Source organism: Tenrec ecaudatus, chromosome 1 (assembly GCF_050624435.1).
Source record: "Tenrec ecaudatus isolate mTenEca1 chromosome 1, mTenEca1.hap1, whole genome shotgun sequence".
Classification (NCBI taxonomy): domain Eukaryota; kingdom Metazoa; phylum Chordata; class Mammalia; order Afrosoricida; family Tenrecidae; genus Tenrec; species Tenrec ecaudatus.
This window is the reverse complement of record NC_134530.1, coordinates 186230232-186249740: the sequence shown is the minus strand read 5'-3', so window position 1 is coordinate 186249740 and position 19509 is coordinate 186230232. Positions and strand designations below refer to the sequence as shown.

At 43.7% G+C, this 19509-nt stretch overlaps 1 protein-coding gene across 1 annotated transcript in view; it reads left to right on the top strand.

Annotated features, from left to right (window-relative positions):
* Positions 1-19509, top strand: part of SLC9C2 (solute carrier family 9 member C2 (putative)) — a 98360-nt gene that overhangs the window by 55166 nt on the left and 23685 nt on the right. The window contains exons 14-22 of the mRNA XM_075541189.1: positions 2472-2569; positions 3875-3994; positions 5694-5892; positions 6745-6933; positions 8351-8500; positions 9981-10032; positions 11296-11444; positions 15371-15496; positions 17770-17868. Coding sequence (XP_075397304.1) covers positions 2472-2569; positions 3875-3994; positions 5694-5892; positions 6745-6933; positions 8351-8500; positions 9981-10032; positions 11296-11444; positions 15371-15496; positions 17770-17868 — 1182 coding nt within the window. The remainder of the gene's footprint in view (positions 1-2471; positions 2570-3874; positions 3995-5693; positions 5893-6744; positions 6934-8350; positions 8501-9980; positions 10033-11295; positions 11445-15370; positions 15497-17769; positions 17869-19509) is intronic.

Genomic DNA, 19509 nt, shown 5'->3' with positions numbered 1-19509 from the left:
TCACTAAGTGTCCACACTCACCCCATTCCCGCTGTCTCCCTGTCCTCCTTCTCATCGGTGCTTTGGGGTATGGGCTGCCCTTTGGGTCTCATATAATTGATTGCTCTAAGAGACGCATTCCTGATGGGCCCTCCTGTTCATTTTATAGGTCAGACTGTTATTTGGCAGAAACGTGGCCCCCAAGAGAGGTTTCAGGTCCAGGTTAGAATAAGAGTGATACTCTCAAGGTTCCTTCAGTAGTCTCTATCAGACCTATAAATCTGGTCTCTTTAAGGACACATTTGTTCTAAATTAACAACAAAAACCCAAAGCACTTCTGGCCATCAGGTGCATTATGACTCACAATAGAACAGACCCCAGAGTTTTCTGCAGCTGTAAATCTTTGTGGGAGCATAATGCCTCACCTTTCTCCCTGGGAGCAGCTGGTAGGTTCGAACTGCCTGCCTTGCAGCCCCAAACATAGCTATGCCATCAGAGTTTCTTTTTATTCTCAATACAAAGTATTAATACTATGTTTTCATTCGCTTATACGTTTCCACTAGTAGGTTGTAAAACAAACAAACAGCCATTGTAATCTCACACCAGGATAATTAGTAATATTTAATTGGTCTCCCTGCCTTCAATTTTACCACTCTTCTTTTAGAGTGACTTATCTAAAAGACGCCTCTATGGGGCAATTCTACTGTCTTAGGAGAATGGGCCTGATGGCAGTGGGCTGGGTCTAGGGGAACTTAAGATCTTAATAATAGTGAGAAATATATGGAAACCTTCGGTGCTCCTTTTAATTCTCTGTAAATTCTAAAACTACTCTTCAAAGACTATTAATAACAGGAAGGGGAAAAACTACCCCCCAAAAGAAAGACACACAGGACCACACTACTTTCCTGCTGAAAACCTAGTGCTACCAACGAAAACAAAGCATAAACCTTAGTGCCTACAACATTTTCAAAACTAAATTCCACAAACAAGTTTTTATGGAACTTCTTGTAGGAAAGCTCCGAGTTGTTTGCTTTCAAAAACATTTTGCTGTGCTCTGGGACTCTCCGAGAAGGGATTCTGAGGACCGCATGTCCCTAGGGCACAGAAGGTCACCCACCTGATGAAAGTGAACCCCAATTTTGTAGCGGTGAGGTTCAAGGGCTGACTCACAGTATTGGTATACTTCTAGTTGACCTGGAAAGATGAATATAACAGTCCTGGTGGGGCACCTGTGAGGGTGCTCAGCTGCTCATTGGAAGGCTGGCACTTCGAACACACCCAGTGAGGGCGATGAAGAAGAGGGAGAGGAAGAAGATGATGATGATGAAGGCGAAGATGTAGATGAAGAAGAAGTTGCAAATCAGCTCCCCAAAGATGACAGTCTATGGAGCACCCTAAACTGTCACACAGGGTCACTATGATCCCAAAACAACTCAATGGCTCCCACCAACAAGCAGTAGACCCCTGCCTGTGTCCCCGTTTCTTTCACCCCCGTGCTTCACCGCACTTACCAGGCTGTATCTCCCCCGCTGAGCATTGCATAGCGAAGTCACCTCCGGCTCCCCTCCTCCACTCTGCCCATTGGACGGCAGACTGGAAGTTTGCATCTTGCCTATGCACACTGCTGGAGGTGGATTGTTTTCCTATCTTTTGGAAAAAGAAGGAGTGACTACACGAGTGTTGCCTTATAAAAACCTCAAATTCAATTCTGACTCTTGGAGACCCCATGTGCTCCATACGGTGTACAATGACCGTGACCTTCCAGAAGTGGCTTACCAACCTTTTTTTCAGTGATGCCTCTGGATGGCTTTGAACTCACAACCTTTAGCTTAGTAGTAAAAATGTTTGTGAGGCCCAGGGGCTCCTGTCTCAAGAAAATGTAGTATGAATTTCCTCTTTGCGTATAGTGATCCTAATCCTGATGGGCTCTTTAATCCTTAAAGCTGCAAACCTGTGGGAAAATGCTAAGCACAGTGTAGGTTGGAGATGGGGTGCATAAAGAATGGGGCTGCAGGAGTACATACATAGTCAATACGTGAGAATGGATGTTAGGCAAGCGTCCCAGTAGGGACATTAACCCCCGGGGTTTAGGGTCAGCGCCACCTAAAAGATGACCTTTGTCTGGCTTTGGGGGAGCAACACAAAGAATAGAGTCTTTTGGAAGTCTTAGGCAGACAGAGATGAAAAGTTTCATTACTTAGACTAATATTCTCCACAGTCTCTTCTGCTGCAGAAAGCGGATGCTATTTACACTGCTGGAGTAGAACAGATTGAGATGTACAGGTTTTGAACGTCTTGATACTAGAAACTTTGCGTACTTCCTAACATCCAGGAAAAGTTTTTGCAAAAAAATAAATATTCAATAAGGCGTTGAATGAAGGTTATATCCTGCTGTATTTTTGGGGGGTAATATATTCCTGTGTTGATTTCAGTAATAATAGTGGGGTTATGTTTTGAACCTTTATAATTTTAATGTAACCTTTTATGTTTAGAGCAGCTTTGAAAAACAATGTAATGATGGCCTCCTCAATGCAAAAGCAGCCCGGATATTAATTGGTGCAACCAAAAGCTACTGCCCAATGCAAGGAAAGTAAGTGTGATACTTACCGGATGCTTCCACAATGGAGTGGGTTTGTGATAAAGAATGAACAGACTGAGAATTAAATGGCCAAATACATCGATGACTCTCTGTCTCATCTATCTCTATCCATCCATACATTCCCCTGTTTGCCTCTTTGTCCACCCAACTAATCATCTATTTCCTATTTGTACTTACTTTTTTCTCTTGAGTTTCATAATCCTCCTGACACCCTGGAGTAAGTTTTCATCTCAACAAATAAAAGACCACAGGCTCCATGGGAGAAAATCTATGTGGTTGTAATTACTATTAAAATACTTTCACCTTGATATCACAGACACTAAACCACTAGATCGGGAAGGTAGGGAAACCTGGAGTCTACTATGAGCATATCCCTTCGAGTGGAGAATGACCCAAGTGCTGGCAATGACAAGATACCACTAAGTTTGGTAGGAAAATCCCTGTGTCTTAAAAATATATAGAAATACCTAATCCTTGGTGGCACAGTGGTTAAGTGCCCGCCTGTGAATTAAAAGGTAAGAGGTTCAAACTCACCTGCCACTCTGAAGAAGAAAGATGTGGCAATCTGGGTCCGTAAGGATTTATGACTGTGGACACTTTGGGGCAGTTCTACTCTATCTCTTAGATAGGTCACGTCTGATCACAGTCCTGGGGAGTAGTAGATAATGGACGGTCCAAGACAAGGCTGTGCGGCAACCTTGGCCTGATGCTAGGAGATCCTATCATCGTGTAAAGTAACACTTCATATAATCTGTCTGGGAGATTGGGAGAAAGACGAGGCTTTCTGTTCCTAGAAAGAGTTACAGTTTGGAAACCCACAGGGGCAATTCGTGTCCGTCCTATAGGGCTATGAGTCGGAATTGACTCCATAGTAGTGAAAGAGATTTTGATTTATTTGTTTATTATTATATCTAGGAGCTCTACCTTAGGATAGAGTTGGGCAAGGGGAAGGCCCTTATGGACTTGGAGAGGCGTGGACGAGGCAAGGCAAGACAAAGGGAACCTAATTCTGAGGCCCAAAGAGTCAGCCCAGAGAAACTTTACTTATGCTCCACCTCAGGTCAGGAGTAATTCAAGGATCAGGAGCATCAGGGATGCCATACTGAAAATATTCCCATATCATGACATGGACGGACAGGTGAACGGACGGACAGGTGAACGGACGGACAGGTGAATGAGTACTGAGCCTCTTTAGAAGGCTCACAGTATCCTTTATGTAACCCGAAGTACAGCGCTTGCTTTTTATTGCAACACATATGCTTATGTTTATATTTGTGTATGCTTCTTCCTTGCTAGATTCATGAGTATTTATGATGTTTCTAATTATGTGAGATCTAGAAGTTGGCTTGTGAAATTTAAAAACATGATAACTGTCTTGGAATATCGTAAAGAAAAATTACCTTATATTCCAACTGGGTAAGTAGTGTAAATCTTCAGAGGCAATCTACTTGGAAATATGACCTTTTCTCCATTGTCAAAATAGATCGCCTTAAAAGCAAGCAATTAATTAGTATTAGAGTCAACTCTTGTCAAATGGCGAACAAGCAGCATGTTTGCGTCTCTTCTGTTGTGGCAACTCAGTGACATCGCTGTCAGGGGCCAGAGTGATCCTATTTGGAGCTGTTAAGTGAGTGCTAATTGGGGTGTCTTTAGGTGGCATTGCACACTGGGGGGCTGCCTTCGTATTTTTCTGGGTATAACACAAAGAGTAGGGGAGAAGAAGTATCTAACGTGTAGATCTCGCTTTCAGTTTATTGTCGTCTATATGAAAGGGTAGTTCTGTAATTAGGGAATAGCACAATACTGTCCTATTATGTTTTTTCTAAAGTTTCACAAGATGCAGATTCTAATTAACTTGAGAAGACCCTTTGTTTTGCTCTTCAAAAAGGTCATAGAAAGTTTTGAATTAAAAGGTAGTGATATTTTTCCATAAATCTTTTGGAGTTCCCGTATATAATTTGTGAACTTATATGCTATTTCTAGAGCATAAAAACCAAGGTTTATTTTTTATTAATAAATCATTTTATTGGGGGCTCTTACAGCTCTTATAACAATCCATACATCAATTGTATCAAACACATTTGTACACAGGTTGCCATCATCATTTTCTAAACATTTTTTTTCTGCTTCAGTCTTTGGTACTAGCTCCTTTTTCTCCCCTTCACTCCCCCACCTTTCTATCTCTTGAACCCTTGATAAATTATAATTAGCAATTATAAATTATAAATTCATATCTTCCACCATCTTCTGTCTCCCTTTGCCCACATTTCTGTTGTTCATCCCCCAAAACCAAGTTTTTAACAAACAGATGTCAAAATAAGAAGGTGGCAGCAAAACAATCTGTTCTTGTCAGGCTCCACTTTAGATGGATTAAAGGTTTAAAATAAAATCTGCCCTGGCAATTATTGAACAGATATCTGTGTATCTGTATTCAGTCTTAATTTTAAATCATTCTGGTGTCTAGTCCATTTTCCTCTAAATTTATGAATTTTTGCTCTTTCCCCTATAAGCTATAGCCTTGATTTTTACAAAAGTTTCTCATTTGAATTAGTTACCTACTGCTGCTGTAATCTTACCCTTAGAAGGTGGCTTTAAGGGAGTGAAATTATTGTCTCACGGCTTTGCAGGCCAGAAGTTCAAATCAGGGCATCAGCTCCAGGGAAGAGACCAGCTTTGTTGGCGGTCCTGAGTGGTCTCTGGCATTCTTGGGGGTTATCTTCCCCTGTGAGTCTATTCTGCTCTTTATAATAACTTCATAGTGATTAGTTTTAGGACTGACCCTGCTCTAATGTGGCTGCAGGAATATAACAAAAGATAAATTCAGTTTCCTAACAGGATTACATTCATAAGTACATGTTTTGGGGATGACAGAATTACAAGCATAACATCATCCCTAGTATAGACTAGCTGGAACCATATTCTTAATCTTTCTCTAATATTGTTTTTATGTGTAAAAAGTATGTTTTTATTCTTGTTTAGGTATTATTTCATATAGTTTATAAACTTCTTCACGGTGTTAATAATTTGTATGCTGCTTAAACAAATGTTGAACTATAGATTATAACTGTTATACCTTTAAGTGATCTGACATTTTATTTGATATCTTTTTTTGCAGGAATGATAGATTGTTGTTTTTTATGTATCCAATTGTCTTGTCAGAAGAATTTGAATATACAGGATATATTATTACATTACTCTATATTTTCCCTATGATAATGCATCTATGGCCAATAACAAGAGAATTAAATGTGTCGGGACTGATATTAGTAAACTACTATTTTGTGTTTTTATATATATTACAAGCAACATTAAAGGTACTGCTATACATAGAAATATATAAATAGAAGAATTTAGATATTTTGGATCTGTTTTTGTATTATCATTGAAATAGTTTGCTACCCAAAAGCATTTGTTACCATAGTGCATAAGGTTCCAGATTGCTCTAGTTATCTTCTTGAATTCTCAGAGCTTATTAATGAAATCAGTGAAAATTCTTCTCAGAGGATGGTAAGACATAGTGTAGGACGTCAAGAGCCCTGGTGGTGTCATGGGTGGTCCTTACCAGGGCGATGCCCTCTGGGACAAAGCGGAGGGTTTGTGCTGCCCTCTGCCCTCCAGGGTCTCTAGGAATCAGCGCTGGCCGGACGGCAGTGAGTTTGAGGTGGTTGTTCTGAGTAGATTCAATAGTACAAACACACAGGACTCTCAAGGGTCAAAAGTAAGCTGGAAATCTAGGTCTGTGTCTTCAGATAGTCTCTGGACTGAGGCAACAAACGAATGAATAAAAGCAGAGAGGTTTGCTGGGATCTTATAATATGAGACGGTGAAGCACTTTTAAACAGTATTACTATTTTTATGCTTTGTCATTAGTAGTGCAATAAATCTGTTTACTGTAATTTTCACTGCTTGTTTTAGCATTCCAGCTTCAATATAAATTATATATTAATAATCAACATAAACTTTTTGTTATGCTGAATGTTAAAATATTGCTTACTGATCTTAAATCAATGAAATCAAGCTAAACCTTTGGACTATAAATAATTTGCAGTTTGCAGTTGAAGGCTGGACTGCTAGTTTGTAAGCTGCATCCTCCTCCCACTCCCTACACACACTGTGCAGATTTCATGAAATGACATGCATTTTATTGTTTTTCACACCCTAAACAGATACTAATTTTTAAAAGGAAATATTTTCAACTATGTTGGAATACTTTGGAATTTATTATCTTGCTTCTTGGACTAGCTGATGTCTTTTGTATATACTTTGTCAGATTGAGACCAGAAAACTCAATCCTGATTCAGATTACAGTACTCATGGGATATTTCAGAATTATTAGGTTTCTTCCAATCATTAAGGTAAGACTTTACACTAAAATAATTCCACCCCCCTAAATTATACTAAAGCAGTGGTTCTCAACTGCTGCGACCCTTTAATACAGTTCTTCATGTAGTGGTGACTCACCAAGCATAAAATTATTTTCGTTGCTACTTCATAACTTTAATTTTGCTACTGTTAAGAATCAGGCCACCCCTGTGAAAGGGTTGCTTGACCCCCAAAGGGGTCATGACCCACAGGTTGAGAACCAGTGTACTACAGTGGGTTAAGAAGTCTTTCTGTTTTGCACTAAGGCAGTGGCTCTCAACCATCCTAATACAGTTCCTCATGTGGTGGTGACCCCCCAACCATAAAATTATTTTCATGCTACTTCATAACTGTAATTTTGCTACTGTTATGAATCGTAATGTAAATATCTGATATGCAGGATATATTTTATTATAACAAATTGAGCATAATTAAACATAATGAAAGTATAGTGATTAATCAGAAAACGATATGTAATTATATACTTATTGTGAAATATTTATGTTTTCCAATGATCTTAGGCAACCCCTGTGAAAGGGTTGTTGGACCCCCAAAGGGGTCACGACCCACAGGTTGAGAACCGCTGCACTAAGGGAAGAAGTTGTTTCTTTTCCTAAGCAATGTTCCCCACAGGTATCGGTCAGCTTAGTTCTGTCCCTCACCTCCTTCCTACAAGTCTTATTCAAACTGCGTCTCTTCTCACAGAAGCTTCCTCCTCCCCGCCACTCTTGTCTAAAATGACAACCTGCCCTCCACACCTTTAGTTTCCTCCTCCTCCTGATCCTCTTCCACCTACTTTTCTTTTCCCCAAACACTTGGGCCCTATTGACTCACTTACCGCTGGTTGTTACGGTCGTTGATGGAACCTGAAGTTCTAGATGGGCACGTAGCATGTAAAACCAAACCAGCTGCCATCACCGTGGCTGTGTCTCGTGATGCCCGGCATGTCCGAGGAGAACTGTCCTCCACAGAGTTTCAGTGGCTGGACGTTGATGGCCGTCCTTGTCTTCGGTCAAAGAGCAAACTGGAGCTTTTGTCAGAAATACAGTGAAGAATTTGTGGAAGGAACAAAATAATCAAGAATCAGGCAACACTTCCTGAAGACTCACCAAACCAAGTTCATCGCCATTGAGTCAATACTAATTTTTATTTATTTATAGAAAATAGCAAAAAATGCCCCAACTTTTACCATTGGGGCATTGAGCTGAGAATTGGGTGGATGAAGCTCTCCATGTACAGAATCTGTATGACAGAAAATGAATCTAGGTGCTTACAACAGCCTGTCCGTCTCTCTCCTAAAGCCAGCTGAGTTCTCATTCTCACCACGCTTTGAGAACCTTTGCAGTTGAGCTACTTTGTTGTTGTTTTCCGGATTACAGGGTTTCTCCCCTTTCCTTCCTAATGTCCTAGGTCATAATACCGGTCCTGATTAATATTGTAGATGCGCTAATTAAAGAGCGTCTCAGCTTGATGTACAGTATTACAAAAGGCTATGTCAAAAGTCAAGAGGATGCCAAACATTTAATTAAACAAATTTCTAGCCGCGAGTCAATATATCAGGTGAGACACAATCCCTGGCTGTCTCGGTTGGTGGGAGGGGAGGGAGTTGCTTAGGTTTATTAATTTCTCTTAAGAGCCCTTCTACAGATACCCTGGAATCATTGCAGGCAATCAAGCGGTTCAGGATGTGATAGGTGCTACAGGAAGAGCAGTCTCTGCTGTTTACACTTCAGCTGTTATCAAACGCAAACAAAACAGTTGGGGGGGGGGGGCCGGGGTCCACTGTTGCCCTGCTGTGGGAGAGACTAAAGTGACTCTCCCATGGCCGTTTTTCCTGAGAAGGCCCCAGTGAAGACTCACATGGTTTTTTGATGCGTGTTTAGACACCAGACTGAAGTTTGTTTTGGAAGTGATGTGGTTCAGGAAACTGGCTGGTGTCAGCTCGCTTTTAGAACGCTCACCCCCACACCTAGACCAGCGTGATTAGACAGGAGTCTGTTTCTAGATTCTCATAGGATGGCCATGCCATCCTATGGGAGTCTTCCTGCTCCACATCTGGGGAGTTAACTGCTCTCTCTGCTCCTGTGCAAGCACAGCTGGATCACCACCCGAGTAGTTATGATGATAAATAGTAAGTGAGGCGGAAAAAAACAATTTAATACACATGACGTACTGAATTCTTATAGTATCTCGTGGGATTGTCCTAAACCAAAGAACTCATCCGGGAGGTTTTAAAAACTGTTGTAACTTTAGGAAACAAGCCAGTTGTTGTTGTTGTTGTTTGCTGCTGTTGAGCCGGTTCGACTCCTAGCGAACCTGGGCACAATAACGAACCACTGCCCGGTCCTGCGCCATCCTCACAGTGGGCGCCGTGCGGGAGCCCCTTGCTGCTGCAGCCAGTGGGCAATCACTAGCAGCAGCCCACGAGTTACTCACGGGCAGAATTTCAGTCATCTACACCTGGCAACCCACGTGTTTGTTCCCTTGAGGGTTGGTGTGGCCAAACACAATTCGAGGGTAAGCCTCAGGAGAAAGAGTACTTGGGACGTGGTAGGTTTTGAGCAAATATGTGTGGGGTGATAGCCCTGGCATGGAGCTGTTTCTTCAGTTCCAGCAGGAACTGAACTTGAACTCATGGATGCCATCATTGCTCATCAATCATTTGGTTGTAGGCTCTCCTGCTTGACTGGCTCCCGGTGCAGCTCCTCAGTCTCGGTTCCTGAGAACAGTCCATGCCCAGGGCAGTACACACTCATCCTTTCTGAGATGTGCCAGACCCAGTACCCAGTCAGGCAAGCCGCCTACTGACAGCAGGCATGCAGTGGAATGTAGACAGGAGCCGGGTCACGCAGCAGAGTTGGTGCCAAGGAAAGGATGGAGCCACATGTCTCCCTCCCATCTGAAATGAAACGACCCCACCCCACCGTGCGTCTATGTCCCCTCCAATTTTTTAAATGTAGGCCACAAGTCCCCTCCATTTTAAAAACAAGATATGGGATTTAGTGTACTCGAAAGCGAATGCTGTCCTAATCTCTTACAGAAATTAAATGACATTTTGGAAACGAACCGGCGAGATGCTGTGAAAGAGCTAGGTACGTATTTTAAGTTTCATTTTGCCAGATGAAGACAACAACCTGATTCTTTCATGTGCTCTCATTCACTTATTTGTTATACACATGTGCTGGGCCTGGGGTGTACAGAACCACATGGAGTGCCAAGCCTGATGGCGGACCTGAGCATGCTGCCAGATGAGGGCAGGAAGTCAGGAGTCCCTTAGTTGTTTTCAGAGTACCGAGGAAAGAAAGGGGAGCCATCTGGAACCTGTGCGTATTAAGGTTGCAAGAAAAAGGCGTGCAAGGCTAGGTGGGGATGTAGGTTCTGAGCGATGTCACTTCTTGGGCCTCTGCAGTGATGCCTGGAGTCCTTGCTTTCCTGGAAGCACAGAGCAGGGACCTGGAACTTTATGCAGAGTTTCGGGGCTTGGGGCGGGGGGGTTCTTTCTTATAAAAGGTTTGTGGTTCAGGTTCTCAGTGCATAAGTGAATATAACAATATCTGATATATGGCCTGCACAGAGTCGGCTCTTCATATATGGGAGTTATTATGAAAGAAAAGATTATAAAAATTATAAAATCACATTGTGTTCATTACCGCATTGTAAGATGCCAGATGGATTTTGTGGGGATCCCATTTCCAAAAGCAAAAGGGAAAGAACATGCTCGAATGAATGAAAGTGTCCGTTTGGAGACCATAAACTCAAAATTCAGCCCTTGAGTCGATTCCAACTCATGGCAACCCTACAGGATTGGGTGGAACCGCCCCTGTGGGCTTCTGAGACCGTAGCTCTTTAGAGGAGTAGAAAGCCTCGTCTTTCTTCCACAGAGCTGCTGGTGGGTTCAAACTGCTGACCTTGCAGTGAGCAACCCAACTGGCAATCACGGTGCCACCCAGGCTCCTTTGGAGACAATAAGTCAGAATAAGTCAGCACTGTCTTTGGACCGTTGGTGCCATTGACACCTTGCTTTCATGTTGTTTCTATGCTCGTAAAGATTCGGGACGTAGGAATTGCTCCCTTATGTATGCTTTAAGGAATGGTGTGGAGTATGGGATCAGTCTCTTCTTGATTCTATCCTGGAAAGGGATCTCCAGAGAGTGATGCCCTCTTCCCAGGCAGGAGAAGTCAATGAACAATTGTCTCATTCACAAGACAGAAATGGAACGAAGTGCAGCTCCACCGCAGTTCGCACCAGCTCCAGGTGAAGCCACGATGATGATGATGGTGCCTGGAAATCAGAAACCGTCGTCCAGTATTTTGGTTACCCCACCGCTGCTGACTAATGCCTTTGCTTGCTTCAGGACTCATAGAGCACGAGGGGCGTGATGTTGTCATTGCTTTGAAGTCTAAGCAAGCAATCCTGAATGTGATTCTTAAAGCTCAGAAGAACCTCACTTTCCTATGTTCCAGAGGCATTATTGATAAGCATGAAGGCATCGAGATATATACGGTAATAAAGCATTTTCCTGTATTACTGTATCTGCAGTATAGCTGATTCTTTCAGCCTAATGCCCAGCCTGCAGCATTGCCTCAGCAGGCATAAAGAATGAGGCATATTGGAGAAATCGTAATGAACCTCAGGTGTTAAATCCTGCAACTGTCGGGAGCTATTGTTAGTGCCAATGAAAGTTTTGATTACTGCCCGATGCATGCTATTAATTAAAGCCACATGGCTGTGATGAACAGAAACCAACTTGAGCTAGGGTTAGCCAATAGCAGGACTGGAGAGGGGGGTGTGTGTTATGATAAGGACACAAAGTGTAGCATAGGTAGTCAGGCTATGTGGCCAAATCTCAGGAAGGGACTTGAACCAGGACCTGGAAAGATTTCAGGATTCTCCAGTTGCCATCTTGGTTGCCCTCTGTGTCCCCTTTCTTTGGCTCCCTCTACAGACCAACTAGACTTTTCTCCGGCAGAACATGACTATGTACTGAAATATGTGCTGCCCACCTCCCGGACTGTAGACACGTGGAATTCTTTTGGGAGGTGGAACTCACATGGTAGGGAGCGGATGCCCCTGTGTGTACGTGTGTTACTGGGGGGAGGGGAGAGGCAGTTCTGAGAGGAAGGGAGCTTGGTGGTGTTGTGGCTATTAGGTGCCATCGAGTTGGTTCCAACCCATAGCAACCTTGTACTCAACAGAACAAATCTGCCCGGTCGGGCGCCATCCTCACAATTGCTCCTGTGTCTGAGCCCATTATTGCAGCACGGGTCCATGCATCTCCTTGAGGGCCTTCATCTTTTTCGCTGAGAATTGACTAGCTGATAAACGGACTTCTGGCAAATTATAAATGTTACTTGCTAACAAATTAGTAATGTGAAATAGGAGTGGGACAAAAACCAAAACAATAACAACAGCAAAGGTCGACAACTTTAATCGTCCTTTCCTATCCCACCCACCATCTCGTCTGTGCTAGATAGGAGCCCTCTTTCAACCCCACCCAAGCTCACTTCTTACACAGCAGACTGATAACATTCTACTCCCACATTCCATTTGTGATGCCCACAGTCTGTGTATCCCTTAACTGCCTGTCTCTGGGAGCTCCCAGCCCTGGCCACCATGTACTGTGCTTCTGGTCATTCCCAGGGGTGGATTTCCCAATCAATAAGGTAAGCATGAGCTTACTTGTGTTGACCGTAGTGAACAGTTTCACCTGGGATCCACCAGATTCCATCCCTGTTAAGGGCTGCACATTTGAAAAGAGGCTTCTATTCTGTAGGGAAGTGCTGTAGGGCCGGGAGGGACACAGATGCCAGTCATGCCAGAAGCAGAATCTTGGAGGTCGTCAAAAAAAAAAATATGTCACTCAAATCATTCACTCAAAGACAAAACAAAAAAATTAAAAAACCATCAGACAATTCCAACTCATAGCGACCCTATAGATCACAGTAGAAGTGTGCCTTTGGGTTTCTGAGACGTATAACTAACTCTTCATGGGAGCAGACAGTCTCAGTTTCTCCCGAGGAACTGCTAGGGGGTATGAGCCATGGAGAGTGGTGAGCAGGTCCGTGTGGAACCCACTGTCACCAAGGCTCCTACATCGTTCACTGCAGATTAGTAACTGCGCACAATCTGGCACTGCATCCCCAGATGCAGCCCCTCTCCTCGACCCCAGAAGGGAAGTGGGTGCGGGACAGGCCAGCTATCCCCCTTTACTGCCCTACGTCTCTGGTCTCTGGCACACCAGACAATGGGTTATGATTTCTTTTTACTGTCTGACCGTAGGAGACTAGAGCTACTTTACATATTGTATGTGTAATTTTACATTCTACTTATCACTTTGAAGGCTCTGTAAGACTTAACTCAAGGCTTCAAAAAGAAATAATAGCCTTTAAGAGGACAGGGATTTCCTATTGGGCTATTTAGAAAGGTAATGGGTGAATCAGGCATTTAGCAAGCATGTGTTCAATACCAACTACTAGCTACCTAATTTCAGCAAAGATGACTTAAGCCAGGTTATACAAGCCTTGAAAATGTTTTCAATTTAATTCAAGAAATACATATTGGATAGCTACTGTATGCCATGGGCTCTGAGAGAGGCTTGGTATACTCAATTAATACAGCCCTGACCCTGGAGTCCTCTTCCCTCTTCTTTTATTCAGCCATTTATTCATCCAACACCCCTTCCCCACCCCCAAAGTACATAACATGAAGGCTAAGACCAAACTGCTCATCAAGTCATTCTGACTCATAGCACCCCAGGAGGACAGAGTAGAACAAGCCCCTATGGGTTTCCCAGACTCCACATCAGTGGTTCTCAACCTTCCTCATGCCGCAACCTTTCATACAGGTCCTCATGTGGTCGTGACCCCAACCACAAAATTGCTACTTCCTAACTGTAATTTTGCTCCTAGTATGAATCAGGCAAACCCTATGAAAGGGTCTTTTGAACCCCCCAGAGGGGTTGCGACCCACAGGTTGAGAACCACTGCTCTAAATCTTCACGGGAGTAGAAAACTTCATCTTTCTCCCAAGGAGTGGCTGGTGGATTCAAACAGCTAAGTTTGCTGTTAGCAGTCAAATTTGTAACCCACCAAGCTACTAGGGCTCCAGAAGATAAGACCAAGAATTAAATAAAATAAAAATTAAAAGAGAGAATGAGAACATGGCATTAAATAATTTTGTAATCAATATACAGTTTAGGTTATTTGAGATTAAAACAAATAAGAATGCAGTGTTAATTAGATTATTTCAAATAATGGACTCAATATGAGTTAATATATACATATATTTTTTTTTCGTGTATGAAGAGAATTTTAATTAAATGTTCAATGTGCATCAAGAAAACCATACCTCCCAGAGCTGCCAAAGCTCACAGCTCCAACATTATACTATGTGCACCAACAATCCAAAAATCTTCCACCATCTCACAAAAGAGACGAAATGAGACCCAAAGTAGTCGGGCAGAAGCCAGGTCAGTGAAGGGGAAAGCATCTCAAGAGTGGTGGGGGCTCCACATGGCTTCCGGCAAACAGTGCTGACTCATGATAAGGTTTGGCCTCTAACCGGAACTTACCAGGGGAACAGGAGGACGTCTCCAACTCTGAACCCAGCCAGTGACCGCTCTGGCGCTTCTGCCTCGGTCGTATTCTGGTCCCAATTAACGGCGCCTCCCATAGACGTGTCCGGACAGAATTTTAGAAAAGAAAAGAGAAAAAAAAAAACATAAAAAACCTCCTACCCCAAGGTCGGTCCATGGCAGTGCCCGTGCTCTCAATCCCCAATCCCGGACGAGCCCCCAAATATTAGATTCGGGCAAGGAAGGCGAGCTTACCTTGGGCGCACGCAATCATGACGACCAGTTGAGATGCAAAAGCGGCAAAAGGAGTTTATTAGCCAGCTCGAGCTAGGGCTTCCGCCCTCGGCTGCCCAGTGTAGCAGGGAGGCAGCGTCCAAAGGGAATCGGCCCTGAGTTAATATATGAAAGGGAAAATTGAGACAAAAAAAAAGATTTGATTAGAGGATGAAAGAAGCTAAAACTCAATCAGGTTAAATTTGCATAACAGCAGACTCTCTAAGCAAGCAAATCTGATCATCATTGGAAAACAAAATCTGAACTTTAATTTTTTATTAAATAAAAATTAAAAATGTATATTTTAATAAAGATTATCTTTATTAGGTGACTACAGTTTTTAGAATAGTTTTAGGTTCACAGAAAAAAATTGGACAGTTTAGAGAATTCTCACATAAACCCCTTCACACAGCCCTTACTATTCACACCTTCTATTAGAACGGCACATTGGTAATAACCCAGGAATCAGTGCCAAGATGTGATTATTAACTAACATTCATGGCTTATTCAGATTTCCTTTAGTTTTACCTAATCCCACTTTTTTGTTCCAAGATTTGACCATCATTATTTCTATTGATTTTAGGTGTTTCTGAAAAAAATAAAAGCCCTGAATAACTTTCCAATGGCAATCCCACCCCCTACTCCTGAGAAATATCTTCATAACATCATTTGGCTGGAAAATAAAGAGGTTCTCATTGAGTTTTTCAAGGTAAATATTTGGTTATCTACTCTGGTTCAAGGTCGACGGTGATTATTTTTAGTGTTTTCCACATCCTTGTGCAAGAAAAGCACATGCAAAGCTAGTTTCTGAACTGGTCGGTGCAGGCTCAACCTGGAGAAGGCCATGCAGCCCAGAATCTTCTTGCGCACCACACCTATGCAGATCTGTTAGACTCTCTCTACCCCTTACGAACATCTGTCAGTCTTGAAGTGGCCCTTCCCTGAGTATGAAGCCCATGAGTGGTTAAAATACCCAGACACTAGCCAGAAGGCTGGCAGTTCAAATCCACTCAGAAGTACCTTGGAAGAAAGGCCTGACCATCTATTTCCAATGGAGCACAGAAAACCATTTGGAGCCACTTTACTCTGACACACCTGGGGCCACCATCAGTTAGCGTTGACTCCACAGCACGTGGCGGTTGGCTCCTGAATGAGAGCGGTTCTTGGTGATGATTGACAGTGAGCATCACTGAGTGCTCTCTAAGGGCTGATGTGGGCGGAGTTCCAAGGCAGGCTGGGGAAACACCATCCATCACTGCACTGGGGGACACCAGCCCCAGTGATCACTCTGCTTCTGGGTCTTTGCATATGCTGATCCCTCTTCCTGAATGGTTTCCAACTCTTCTTATCCTGGCTGTTCCTCTTCCTTCCAGCCTGAGCATGTCTGTCCGTTGCTCTGTAAAGCCTTCCCTGGACACCCAAGACAGGCTCATGTGGCCATTCTGCCTTTTTATAGGGTATCCTGTTCCTGTCTCTTTGGCATGGATTACAATTCCCTACCCACCTTACCTGCAAGCTTTTCTTAGACAGAGAATTGGTTTAGTGTGCCATTATAACCCAAAGCACAAACGGCCTAAATACATCCTATTTCTTCCATAAATGTTATTGAAGCGGATAGGAGTTACCATTCTAGGAATGAATCACAGAGTCTACACTTTGTTCAGGAGCTCTGGTGGCTCCTTGGCTGCCAAAACAAAGGGTGGCATTCAGAACCCCCCCCAACCCCCCATGGCTCCACAGGAAAAATACCTGGTGTTGTGCTTCCAGGGAAGGTGAGCCTGACTCACAAAGACAGAGCACACAGTAGGACTGCCTCCGAAGGGCTCCCGGTGTAAGGTTTATTGGGGCACGAAACAGAACCAAAGATCCAATTGGCAAATTTTAGAAGCAGGCTTTATTGAGAAGCTTGCGGGCGGGTTCAGCAACTCAGGGTATTGAGCTATTGAAGCCGCGCCAGGGGAAAGAATCCTGGTGGCATTTTTATGCCCACTGCTGGCAGGCACAGCTGGGGAGGATCAAAGCTGGGGAGGATCTGCACACACAGGTGCTTCAGAAGGGAGAAGGTCGTTAATCTTATCTATATGTCAGGGATGGTGGAGTGCCCATATCTTCAAAGAACCTCCTGGCTCTGGGGATGCTTGGTTCTCAGAACTTGCGGTTTTCAGCGAGGGGAGGGGAGGCCAGCAAGGGGTGAGTTCTGAGAGCTAAGGTGGAGGCACCAAACCCAAAATGGAGTCCCTTGTGCCAAGACCAGGCACCCGAGATTACAGATCTTTAAAGATGAAGCAGACTGCCTCATCTTCCTGCCATGGAATGGGTGGTAGGTTCGAACCGCCCAGTGACCTTGTTAGTAACCAACCCCTGAACAACGGGTGCCACCAGAAGGTCTCCATTTAAACACAGCATAGATGACCTTGCTTACTCTGTGACATGGGTCATCGGGAGCCTAAAATTGCCTTGACGGCACCTACCAACAATAGGAGCCCCGGTGTTGTTGTAGTGGTTACTTGTTGGGCTGCAATCCTCATGGTCAGCAGTTCAAAACCACCAGCCTCTCTGAGGAAGAAAGACTGGGCATTCTAGTCCTGCAAACAGTCACAGTCTTGGAAACCCCCAGGGGCACCACGAGTCAGCATGGCTCGACAGCACTGAGTTTGGTTTGCCTTTAAATACGACAACATACCACATATACTTCTGTATAAGCTGAGTTTTCCCGCACATTTTTAATGCATTTTTGTGGTACAATTAGGTACCTCGGCTGATACTCAGATCAGCTAATACTCGAGTATATATGGTAGCTTGTTGGGGTCTCCTTTTCTTTCTAAAAGTTGATTTGGTATACCTCATTAACACACCTCAAATAAGATCATTTTGTGCTTTTCTGTAACTTGAAACCCATTTTTGGATTATAAATCGTTGTTCCATTGAGAGAAGTAGACTGCAGAGCTTTGATATTGACTCTGCTTCTTTCTTTTCTTTCAGAAAAAAGCCAAACTTGCATATTTTGACTACGGAGATGTCATATGTAAGGAAGGAGAAATGCCACAAGGAATATACTTAATCATCTCAGGAATGGCAATTGTAAGGGACTTAAAAAAATTTTTTTTACTGAAAATGTATTTTGAAATATGTAACTGTAACACAAGAGCCCTGATGGTGTAGTGGTTATGTGTTAGGCTACCAATGGAGAGGGCAGCCGTTTGAAACCACCAACCAACTCCTCTAGAGAAAGAGAGGCTTTCTCCTCCCATAAGGAGTTACAGTCTTGGAAACTCACAGGACCGGTCTACCCTGTCCTCTAGGGTTGCTTTGAATCAGAATTGACTCGATGGCAGAGAGTTGTTTTGGGTTTTTTTTAACTGTAGCATGAGACCTTTTCGGAACTGAGAAAATGTAAGTTTTAACTTTTTCAAATGGCTGAAACTGTGTCTGCTCTGATTAAACACAACTGTGGAGAGACAGTGGTAATCGCCAACACCTGAAATGCACTTCACGTTTTACAAAATGCTTTAGCCATTCCTTAGTCCTCACAGCCAACTAAACCAGGAAACCTGGACTGGGAGGGGTTAAGTTACTCCCGCAAAGGAAATGAGAGTTTCGGGAACAAGGGCGTGGGCCACGAACTCAACCACTCAGAGGCATCAAGTAGGATGAGGAGTGAAATACAGGTTTTCTTCTGACAGAAGGGAGGCTCCGGGTGGCGGGAGAGAAAGAGACAGAGCCGAGGAGTCCTAGTGCGAGAGGGTGGGGAAGAGAGAGCTGTTTCAGTGGTGGGATCAGAATGCCTTTGCCCTCGAACTTGGCAGTGGGATGCATTTGGTGAGCCTCACCTATGACCCCTATGATCTCAAACCCTTAGATCCTGGCATAGGTTCCCAAACTTACTCGGCCTATTGCCCACTTTTCAGGAAGAAAAAATGTACTCAACGTCCCCCTGCCGATTGAAAACGTTTGTACGATAGATAGTCAATAACCCAAGATAAAGCTTAGCCTCCCTGGATTGCTTGAGTGCCCCTTGCCCCCCCTCCCCGCCTGTTTCCCTTCCTCACCATAACCATGAACCCTTATCCGGCAAATGATCAAGGATATATTTAACTTCCTGTTTCTCGAAATGAGTATTACTGACCTTAAAAATCATGGAAATAAGCTATTATAGTGAACATGTCATAACACTAGGTAACAAGGAGTCCAAAGGAGCCCTGTGGGCATAGTGGTAAGCCTGGGGCTGTTAACTGCAGGATCTGCAATTCCAAACCATCGCCTCTCTGCAAGGAGATTTTCAGCTCCTGTAAAGAGCAGCAGTCTCAGAAAGCCACAGGGGCAGTTCTCCTTTGGGGCTGAGTTGGAAAGGACTCCATGGCAGTGAGGTTGGATTCATTTGTTTGTTTGTTTTTTGAGTTTGAGATCAAGCTGCCTGGGCAGTGTATGCAGGTTTGCGGGTGGCCCCTGATGCTTCAAAACCACCCAATGGCTCCACAGGAGCAAAGCCTGGCAATCTGCTCCCACAGAGACTGCTGCCAAGAGACCCCTAAGGATCAGCCCTTTTTCTCTAACGCCCCGGGGTTAACGCCTGGTGGGCCCAGGCTCAGCGATTCAAAGGCAGCCAACACAATAATACAAAGTCCGGCCCATGAAAAAAGCACCAGTCGCCAACTGCACCCACGATGACCCTGTGTGTGTTTTTACCATGAGGTTTGCCGTGGGTGACTTTTCAGGAGTGGT